At 41.1% G+C, this 11,581-nt stretch overlaps 1 protein-coding gene across 2 annotated transcripts in view; it reads right to left on the reverse strand.

The window, feature by feature from the left end:
- The window catches only part of LOC109912138 (uncharacterized aarF domain-containing protein kinase 2), a 14,791-nt gene extending 4,526 nt beyond the window's left edge, over positions 1–10,265 (reverse strand). Inside the window, exons 1-4 of one of the 2 annotated variants that reach the window (XM_048593565.1) lie at positions 9,866–10,265; positions 8,866–9,769; positions 4,755–4,901; positions 1,569–1,697 (exon numbers count right to left, since the gene is read on the reverse strand). In XM_048593565.1, coding sequence (XP_048449522.1) covers positions 1,569–1,697; positions 4,755–4,901; positions 8,866–9,750 — 1,161 coding nt within the window. In that variant the 5' untranslated portion in view covers positions 9,751–9,769; positions 9,866–10,265. Of the gene's footprint in view, positions 1–1,568; positions 1,698–4,754; positions 4,902–8,865 lie in introns of both variants that reach the window. The other variant, XM_048593564.1, reaches the window with a different exon arrangement.
- Between the last annotated feature and the right edge of the window lie 1,316 nt (positions 10,266–11,581).

Genomic DNA, 11,581 nt, shown 5'->3' on the forward strand with positions numbered 1-11,581 from the left:
TTCTTCAGAACTAAGCCCGAAACGTCAGCTTTCCTGCTCCTCTGATGCTGCTTGGCCTGCTGTGTTCATCCAGCTCTACGCCATTCTAAATGCTGTTGAGAGATTTGGAAGCTCTGTTTCAGAATTAAGCTCATCTATCTAATTTCTGAGGCAAACAGTATATTTTACATCAGTATGCGCTGGGATTTATATTTAATGTATTTCGAAGACGAGAAAAATTACAAGGACCACCACTTTTAAGAACTCTTAAGTGGTAAGTATAACCATTTCCCCTAAAGTATGACTTGCTAACTAACCTGAATTTCTGTCTCTTGGGGAACTGGTTACTAAGAGGTCATTTCAACCTTATCTTACCAACCTCTGTAGTTTATATGTTCTTGTGTAAAATTACAGCAGATCAAATGTCAATTAAACCTGACACGCTTGGAATATTAAGAATCCTCAGGAAAGACTAGAATTTTTGAACAGACATGCCTCTGTGCACTTTAAATACATTCCTAACCAGATATTTTAAAAATTCAATTAAGAGCCTCACTTTTATCTAGCAAGTGACGATTTCAAGTAATTTCCAAATTCTTCCATGCAATTAAAGTCTTTTTGGAATATTACATTAGATGTTATTCCATTCATCAGCTGCTAAATATGAGTGTTCTGCTGGAGAAAGAATTTTTCCAACCATCAGCTTCCTTCAAAAGCTTTATTAGCTTTGTTGTTCTGCTGCACTCTTTGAATTGTCATTTAATTGCCTAATTTCATTCTTTTGAACTGCAACAGATTTGAGGCTGGGTAAACAAATTGCATAGTATGTCCCTGCACTACATGTGTCAACGAACAGCTGGTGATGTAATTGTCATATTTTCCCTTATCCATTTACCCTCTACATAAGACGCAAGATCAAAAGTAGGCCATTCAACCCATCAAGTCTGTTCTGCCATTCAATGAAATCTTGGCCGACTTGATAAATCTCAATCCCACTTTCCTGCCTTTTCCCCATAAACCTTGATTCCCTTAATGATTAGAATTCTATATATCTCAGCCTTGCCTTGAAATCCGTCTGCGATTAAAATTTCAGAGATTTGGAACCCTCTGAGGAAAGAATGTCCTGCTTATCTTGGACTTAAGAATGTGACCCCTTTTTCTCAAATTATGCACTCTGGTCCTAGAGTTCCCAATAAGGGGGGAACAACCTTTCTACACCTACCCTGTCAAGTTTCCTAAGAATTTTATATGTTTTACTAACACCGCCTCTTATTCTTCTACAGTCCAATGAGTAAACATGCAATCTAATCAATCTCTCCTCATAGACACTCCAGCAATGCCTACTATCAGTTTACGCTGGTTTGTCTCTAATGCCAAAATACCTTTCCTTAGATAAGGGGTCCAAACTGTTCATTTTATTCCAGCTGTGGTCTGATTAGAATGGAATTAAGTCAAAGTTTACCTCTTTTCCTGCAGTTAAATTCTCATGTCTATCTCTTTTACCAATGAGAGATTCAGAATCAATGACAACCAAATTAAAATCCTGTTTTACCCTGTTCCAATAACAAATTTCATTTTAAAAAAAATACCTCAAATGTTTCAACCAGAATCGTCCTTGTGACAAATGGCCGGAGTGGTATTGGAAACTTGACTGACTCCATACTCTGAAAATTCTCTCGGAACTTCTCCATATTCTTTGCCTCGTATCGCAAGTCAATCTGTCAGATAATGCCAGGAAAGAGTGTTTAATTTAGACAATTCTGTCTGAGCTGAGCAATAGAAGGAAGGACTCAGGGCATGGTTGGGAACATGGGACTGGGATATCATAGCAATTACAGAGACATGGCTCAGGGATGGGCAGGACTGGCAGCTTAATGTTCCAGAATATAGATGCTATAGGAAGGATCAAAAGGAGGGAAGACAGGAGGGAGAGTGGCGTTTTTGATTGGGGATAATATTATGGCTGTACTTAGGGAAGATATTCCAGGGAAGTTATTTGGTTGAAACTGAGAAATAAGAAAGGGATGATCACCTTATTGGGATTGTACTATAGGCCCCTCAATAGTCTGCGGGAAATTGACAAACAAATTTGTAAGGAGGTCTCAGTTATCTGTAAGAATAATAGGGTGGTTATGGTAGTGCTAAGGGCTTGAATGGAGAGGCATTTGTTAAGTGTTTACTGGAAAATTTTCTGATTCAGTATGTGGATGTACCTACTAGAGAAGTTGCAAAACTTGACCTACTCTTGGGAACTAAGGCAGGACAGGTGACTGAGGTGTCAGCAGGGGAGCACTTTGGGGCCAGTGACCATTATTCTACTGTAATAGTGATTGTAAAGGATAGACCAGATCTCAAAGTTAAAGTTCTAAATTGGAGGAAGGCCAATTTTGATGGTATCAGGAAAGAACGTTCAAAAGTTGATTGGGGCAGATGTTTCCAGGTAAAGGGATAGCTGGAAAATGGGAAGTCTTCAAAAATGACATAATGAGAATCCAGGGATAGTGTGTTCCTGTTAGGGTGAAGGGCAAGGATGGTAGGTGTAGGAAATGCTGGATGACTAGAGAAATTAAGGTTTTAGTCAAGAAAAAGAAGGAAGCATATGTAATGCTAGAGACAGCAGATATTGAGTAAATCCCTAGAGAAGTATAAAGGAAGTAGGAGTATACTTAAGAGCGAAATCAGGAGGGCAAAAAGGACACATGAGATAGCTTTGGCAAATAGGGTTAAGGAGAATCCAAAGGGGTTCTACAAATACATTAAGGACAAAAGGGTAACTGGGGGAGAGAATTCAGCCCCTTAAAAATCAGCAAGGCTGTCCACACGTGGAACCCCAGAAGATGGGGGAGATACTAAACAAGTATTTTGCATCAGTGTTTCCTGAGGAGAAGGTTAAGGAAGATAGAGAATGTGGGAAAATAAATAGTGGCATTTTAAAAAATGTCCATATTACAGAAGAGGAGGTGCCTTAAAACACATAATGGTGGATAAATCCCTGGGACCTGATCAGGGGTACCCTAGAACTCTATGAGAAGCTAGGGAAGTGATTGCTGGGGCCCTTGCTAAGAAATTTGTATCATCGATAGCCACAGGTGAGGTGTTGGAGGACTGGAAGTTGGCTAACGTGGTACCATTATTTTAAAAAATTATTTAAAGCCAGGGAATTATAGACAAGTGAGCCCGACATTGGTGGTGGGCAAGTTGTTGGAGGGAATGCTGAGGGACAGAATTTACATGTATTTGGAAAGGCAAAGATTGATTTGGGATAGTCAACATGTTCTTGTGAGTGGGAAATCATGTCTCACAAACTTGATTAAGTTTTTTGAAGAAGTAACGAAGAGGATCGATGAGAACATAGCAGTGGACATGATTTCTATGGACTTCAGTAAGGCGTTCAACAAGGTTCCTCATGGTATACTGGTTCACAAGGTTTTATCACATGGAATATAGGGAGAACTAAGCGTGTAGATACAGAACTGACTCGAAAGTAGAAGACAAAGGGCGGTGGTGGAGGGTTGCTTTTCAGATTGGAAGCCTGTGACCACCGGTGTGGCACAAGGATCGGCTGCTTTTCGTCATCTATGTAAATGATTTGGATGTGAACATAGGAGGTATGGTTAGTAAGTTTGCAGATGACACCAAAATTGAAGGAGTAGTGGAGACCAAAGAAGGTTACCTCAGAATACAACGGGATTTTGATCAAATAGGCCAAAGGGCCGTTGAGTGGTAGATGGAGTTCAATTTAGCTCCATATGAGGTGCTGCATTTTGGAAAGGCAATTCAGAGCAGAACTTATACATTTAATGGTAAGCTCCTGGGGAGTGTTGCTGAACAAAGAGCCCTTGGAGTACAAGTTCATAGTTACTTGAAAGTGGAATCGCAGGTAGACAGGATAGCGAAGGTGGTGTTTGGTATGCTTGCTTTATTCGTCAGTGCATTGAGTCTAGTAGTTAGAAGGTCATTTTGCAGCTGTACAGGACATTGTTAGGCCACTTTTGGAATGCTGCATGCAATTCTGGTCTTCCTACTGTAGGAAGAATGTTGTGAAACTTGAATGGGTTCAGAAAAGATTTACAAGAATGTTGCCAGGGTTGGAGGGTTTGAGCTACAGGGAGGGGCAGAATAGGCTGGGACTATTTTCCTTGGAGCGTCAGAGGCTGAGGGGTGACCTTATGGAGGTTTATAAAATCATGACGGGCATAGATAGGGTGAATAGACAAGGTCTTTTCCCCAGAGTGAGGGAGCCCAAAGAGGGCATAGATTTAAGGGAGAAGGGAAAGGTTTAAAAGGGACCTAAGGGGCAACATTTTCACGCAAAAGATGGTGCGTGTATGGAATGAGCTGCCAAAGGAAGTGGTGTAGGTTGGTACAATTACAACATTTAAAAGGCATCTGGACAGGTATATAAATAGGAAGGGTTTAGAGGGCTATGGCCAAATGCTGGCAAATGGTACTAGGTTAATTTAGGAAATCTGATCGGCATGGATGAGTTGGACCTAAGGGTCTGTGTCCATGCTGTACAGCTCTAGTACTCTAACTATTAATTTTCACAATCTGATATAACACTGACTTGTAATAATTTTAGTCGCATTGACTTTAAAAAATGTAGCATGACATACATATGTCTTTTACTAAAAAGATTTCTGAAGGGCACTTGAGTTGCAAAGAGCACCCCATCCAATTAACTCACTCTCCTGCATCCTCACTCACGGAGATACCTGTCCAATCTTTCAGAAAGATCATGGTCAGAAGCAGACTCAGTTAATTTGTGCCCTCACCAGTCGTGTCATGAGCTCTTCAAATTCTCCTATTAATTCAGTCAACCTCAGCCACTTCAGACCTGGCAGGAGATTGAGAACCCAGCTTGCTGCTTTCATCAGCATCAGATCCACATTGACGCGATGGGCTATCCCAGGATGCATCACCTACAAACAAAAACAGTCAATGTGAACCTTCATAAACTGTCTCACTTTGCAGTCACATAATACAAGCAATCCAAATGGGATGGCATCAAAATCATCTCTTTCTGTTAACTATAAATTATCTCAAGAAAAAACAATTTGGAGAACTCAGCCAAGATTGCAGAAATACTTAAAATGTAGTCTTAACTGACACCGACATACAGGCAGACTCAAAGATGGCCGTTGTAGGAAATGAAAAGGTCATGCTGGTTTACTTTATTGACAGTGGCAATTAGAGCATATTGATCTTACAAATAGGAGGGCAGGTGCCCAGCTGCTATCCTAATCTGAGATCCACTTGTGAAATAAGTGAAGAATTTTGTTTTATAACAACTTGAGCACTGCTGAAAAAACTCTCGGAAATGCTGTTGAAGCTTTTCATCTTGCAGTCATTGGACAGAATCACAAGAATACTATATCTGAAAGGGAACAACAATTTTTATTGAATGAAGGGAGGGTGCTGATTGGCTGGCAAGTGGACTCTGATCAGTAGAAGCATTGTCGTGAAGAATGCACCATGGATAAATTAAATGCCAAGCTCATTTAAATTCAAATTAGGCAAGTTGTTGCTGACTGGTCAAGATATTAGGTTGGGTAATACACCAGGAAATGGCCGTCTCCAAAGCTTTTGTATAGTTGAAAAATAAACAAAATGGGTGGTCATGTTCTTTCCATTTGCAAAGGACAGGGCTGTGTGTATGAATATAAGCAGCTTCTAGCATGCATAAATAAAGCACACTGTGAACCTGACAGTTGATTATAAAATTGGTTGTAAAGTAATTGTTAACACAATTGGGATTGTTTTAGCCATTGATGTCCAATTGTAGAATCATTTCTAGTGTTGGATACGACGTTCCAACGTTCAAAATACATGGGGACAGTGGTCAAATTCACTCTGAAAGCACCCAAAACACCCAGAGGAAAACAGAATCAATCATGTAGTTGACCGATTCCTATAAGTAGGCCAGACTGTATGAGGAGTTGCTTTTCCAATCCGAGATCCTGTCTCTCTCATGGTCCTCCCATCACAGGTTCCCTCTTTCTTAATCTTGCTGCTTCTCAAGATACAGAATCTATAATTAGAGAAACAGCAAGGTAGGGAAACTTGTGTTTAGAGGAGCTAGTCTGACCATTGACCCACCGCATGTAGGAAACTTTGACAAAGGGTGAGTTGGCCCAGGGGAGTGGTCATTCACCTTTCTCGAAGGAAGCATATGCCCATTAGGGCTAGCCCCAAATTTCACTCCTGATTGGAGTGGCACGTTGATGGGCCTGAGTTTGAGCCAATCAGGGGCAGGGATGCTGAGCCAAAATATCAACCAGACTAGAGAGTTATTGAGCTGCTGGCCAGGTCAGCATCCTTCTTGCTAATGCTACTTTAGGGTTGACTTCTGTTTTGGCAAGCAAACATTGGTGAGCTTGAAGATTTCTGCATGTTCAATGCACACGTCTATAATTGCATTTACCTTCTATAACCATCTTCATATCAGCAATGGACCTCCTTCAGTCACATTTCTTTTGAGTTGTAACTTAAAATTTGAGAATCTTAATTTTGAACTTTATCACTTCTGTAATTATTTTTGACACACTACGTAACATTCTGTGCAGGGCCTGTGTTTCGAGTGACAGAAGGTGGGGCAGAATAGCTGCAACTCTGCTGAGTGGGTCGGGAAAGAGGAGCATATCTGTGTGTTGGGAGATTCAATTCAAAAGAAATTAACATCAACATCTTATCTTGTTTAAAGATTCCAAGTTAAACTACTTTGTATACATGAATACAATATTTAATAACTATCCTTTCATGACTAAAGAACAAAGACCCAGAACAACACACACATAAGGCAATGTTACTTTGTGACTGCAGTATAAAAGGAGAGTGGGAATGAAAAAGGAGCAACTGAAAACCAAAAGATAGCCCCAAAAATCAAAAGTAGCTCACGATAAAAATCACACAAGGAGCCCTTGGAAAACAAATATTTGGACCACTGCCAAGTTCTGAGTTTTGCAAGAATGGAATGGTTGAGTACTGTCAATGCTCTACCAGTAGCAAACAGCCAAAGGAGCACGCTAATTGATATAATCCACCAGTCATTGGAACATATGGCCCACATAACTGATATCACACTGTCACTGAAATTTATATACCATATCACTTATGTGTGTAGTAGGCAGAAAGTTTTATATTTGTTTTGATGGAAGCTCTTGTTGCAGAGAATACCAGAAATGTTGAAACTATTTAGCAGCAGCATGAAACACTTTGTTGCCTCAATTTTTCCAGGATAATCTGAAATAGACTACATACTTTTCAGGACCAAAAGTGGTTGCTTCAAGCACATGGAGTGGAACCACTCAAAATGTTAATGAGAAATGGATCTTCAATGGAATGACTCCTAACCTCTTACAACGTGCTTATTTCCAATATATAGGGGATATGTTTGCTCTATCCGAATCTGCAGCTGCACATAAGAGTTTCTTCACATGTCTTAATGGACTCCATCCTGTGCTGACATTCGCCTTTGAAATGCATCTTTCCTCAATGTGCTACTTGAGAAATCCACTAATGACCTCTCTACACTATCCATCACAAATCCACCTTCACTGGGTTGGGATTTCTATGGTCCCACATGCAATTGCCAATAAGATCAACCTTATAGCATAAATAGAGCCCAAACCATTTGCTCACCAAGTAAGCTTGATGCTGAAATAGGATACAGTGAAGTTATCTTGTGGGATAGCAGCTACCCTAAACAGCTCACTGCTGACTAGATGTTGCATAAACTCATGCATGGGCCTAAAGCTACTACCTTTGGTCCCAAGAATTATCTAGTTTATTTCAGATAACCCTGGAAGGCTAAATTGTCCCAATACTTTGAACAGGTGAAGCTAGCTATTTCACAATACTGTTATGCAACAGTAACATGACTGATATCCTCCATTAACACAATGCTGCCATCAAGCCAAAAAGATGTTCTACCTACTATACAATGTGGTATACGAATTCCAGTGAATCTCGGTGAATGTGATGCCAAGAAAATGGGCCATATGTTCTAATGACTGGTGGGTCACATCAGACAGCATGTCCCTTTGGGTGTCAATAGTGCAATGACCATACTCAAACTCAACCTGTGCTTGCTCAAAACATAGGGGTCAACATTTAATGGGAGTATCTGACTAGACAGCATTCATTAAACAATTCTGATTGTACTAAGGATTACAGTAACAACCACTTTAAGATTAATAGTTGAGTTTGCAGTCTAGCTCACTTACGCTTGCTAGAAGCTACATATACTTATGTGCAGGGCCGTGTCCTTTGCAAACAGAGAGAACATGTCCATGAACTGCACAATTTCCAACTAAATAAAAGAGTGGGGACAGCCATTCTCTGGTACATTCCCTATGCCTTGACCAAGGTTTATTTGCCTGACTTGAATTTAAACAAAAGCTTGGAAGTTTAAGTGTTCCCTGGTGCATTGTTCATGGCAATGTCTCTACCAGTCACAGTACACAAGCCAACTCTCTTCTCATGCAGTACGAATTATTGTTTCTTTTGATATTTGGCATTCTTGCAATGCTGACCCAATGAATACAAGTTGAAAAGCTGGACAGTGTGTCACCTTTTTTTCAGCAATAGTCAGGATTTGTATTACCAAGTGGTCAATTATATCTAATTATCTTGATACAGACATTATGTGCAAAAACGCAAAAGCTATTCTTTCCATGAACTTCCTTCTACTCCATTGCAAAATGAAAACATATAAATATCTAGGCTTAGAACTCTTTCCATCCGCACCAGCTTACAACATATAGCTGCACATACACACAATAATAGTCTAACTTTCATGTTTATTTTTTAAGCACTAGAAATGGCTTGTACAGGAGAAAACCTAAACTTCAAAAGGTTATTTTTTTATCTGTAGAACTGTAATACCTTGATAACCACTGGAATGCGTGTTCCTGGTTCAGGGTGATGGTCTGCCTTTCTATCCTCCAGTTCTGGTATTCCAGTGGATTCCTCAGCAGTTTCAGACCCATTTTTTGGGTTATTACAGTCAACTTTGTTGGTCTGATCTTGAAAATCATTCTGTTTTTTACCAAACATATAATGAAATATGCCTTGAAGCCCAAATACCTCCCAGGCTTCAAAGTGATCCTCTTTTTCAAAACTTTCCACAAGTTTCTGAAATTCAGAGTTATTAATGTTCCTTGGATCAGTGTAAGCTCTATAGACCTGAGCAATGCAGCCTGATCTGATGGGTTTCTTATTTTCAATCTGAAATATATTCCTCCAGCCCTCTCCAAAGGCCCTTTTCAGACGATACTCTGTGTATTTCCAAGGATGTGGTGTAACATGGACATGAAGTCTGGAGAGCTTATCACAGAACTCTGCTGAAAAGAGATCCCTTCTGGTGCTGAACCACTGGCCAAGTTTTATGTAAGTAGGACCTGCAGCTTCAATGGATCTCAAGAGCAAATTACACCAGAAAACAGCAAAACTGGAAGATGCAAGACAAACTGGATACAGCAGCAACAAAGGTCCAAACCTCAATAGCAGAAGCATAGCTCGAACAACCACTTGGACAGTTAAACGAAGCTTCCAGAATAGATCTTTCAAAAATGAGTGTTTAGACTTTGAATTTGGCCAATGTAACACTTTTGCTTCCATAGTGACCATCCTCTGGGAATTTGCAACTGATGAAGCTCCAAGACCTAGATAAGCAAGAGTAAGTTTGGGAAAATTCTTCAACCTGAAAGATGCTTTCAAAGCAGGACTGCCCGATATCAAGACAGTGATATTCAACATAGATTTGAACATTGCTGGACGTATCCTGCAACTGAAGGAAAAGACAGCCATCATAGCGGAGGGATATAGAAACCAGACAAGATTTGTAGATGCTGAGCCTGGGTATTCAAGAAGTACTATTCTTTACCTTTATCTTCCATGTGGTCCAATGCAGATCTGCAAAATTGTTATTTTATCTTGCAGTTCGGTAACATTTAAAACTGCAGTCTCAACGTCACAGCAGCCAGTCTCTTCATTGGCAGGAGATAATGCAGCAGACGATGAACGCCTCAGTGGCCTCTTCTGTGATATTTCATCCGCTTGAATTAAGCAGTAACGAAGCACAGCTAACGATTCTGTGTTACCAGCAACTTGTTTCTTATTGTGTGCAGCCTCCTCCTTCTTTCTCTGATTCTTCCACACTGTTATCTATATCAGGAACTCCTTCCTGGCTGGCTCTACACATCCTCCATCACTGACAGATCTCTCCTCTCTCTCTCAGCGACCAACAGACAAAAAAAGCCTTCCCCCTCAAGACGGAAACACTGCGCACGTGTGCTCTGCCGGCTCACCTCATTTTCTCCTTCTATTGGTGCTGCCGGTCAGAACCGCGCCTCCTCCATCCTTCTATTGGTCATTGTCTGCTTACCCGCCTCTCCCCTCCTACCATTGGACAGCCTCCGGGTCCTGCCCATTCCATTGGTCAATGTTTGCAGGTCTCTCCCTCTCCTTCCTCCCAATGGTATGTTCACTCGCACCTCCGCTTGTTCTCTTCCATCATTCCCCGCCTTCTCTCTCATCCTATTGGGTGTTGTGTCCAGGCCCCGCCTCCCAGCCCTTCTATTGGTCAGGGTTTCTAGGCTCCGCCCTGGTCTCCCCGGAAACCGCCCTCTGTCTCTGGTGGTCCGTTCTCTCAGATCCAGCAGCGGCCGTGCTTTCGCTCCTGTGTGTTTTAGTGGGGGACACAGCACAGGACAGGCCGGGTCAGGCTGGGGGTTAGCGGATTGTGTGTCCAGAACAGGATCAGCTCGTCTCCCACGCAGTGCATTCTCTGCTCAGGTACCAGCGGGCAGTCTTTCCTCTCACTAATAGAGTTAGTGAGGGTTTGTAAACACAGCTCAGAATTGTGTGAGAATAACAAGGCGATCTCTTCAGTAAAGTCCTGCCCGTTTCTGGGTCTGTGGGATCGGGGGAAAGGGTTTTACTGATTTGTTTTGAATGGGAAGAGACTCGTCTTCTTTGTAATTTTCAAACTAAGAGCGGGAAGGGAACAGCTGGTGTATCGAGACGATGAAGAGTTTGCTTTGTTTAACTGACAGCACTTGGTGTGGTTAAAGAAACAGGTGGTGGCTGAGATACAGTGACAAGAATAAGGCAAAATCATCTGAGAGTTTGGCTCCACTGACCCCAAAAGAGGACTTCAGTGATCAACATTTAAAAAGATACAGCTTGAGAAATGTTTCCGCACTTCCTGGTGCTTTAAGAAAAACCGGTTGCATTAGATCTCATCTAAGTTGAAATAAATGTTTTTAAATTTCCTACGTTATAATGACAGCTACGATTTAAAAGTACTTCTTTGACTGTAAAGATCTTTGAGCTTGAGAAATGTGCTTCAGAAAGTGCAAGGCTCCTTTTAAACTAATAAACTCCCAGTCCTTAGAAATCAAATGCGAGCGCAATATTTGGGTCCATCAACATTAGAGAGCATTAGATATGTGGATCAGGGAGAGAATTGACGAGGAGCGTCTCTCATTCCTTTCTTCCCTCCTGTTTCCCACTCGCCACTCACTTTCTTAGGTTTCGTTGATACTTCAGCCGGGTATATATTGTGTTCCTTTACAATGAGGTAACTAGAAAATCATCA

The sequence above is a fragment of the Rhincodon typus genome, unplaced genomic scaffold, assembly GCF_021869965.1.
Source record: "Rhincodon typus isolate 14 unplaced genomic scaffold, sRhiTyp1.1 hic_rhity00003140, whole genome shotgun sequence".
Classification (NCBI taxonomy): Eukaryota; Metazoa; Chordata; class Chondrichthyes; order Orectolobiformes; family Rhincodontidae; genus Rhincodon; species Rhincodon typus.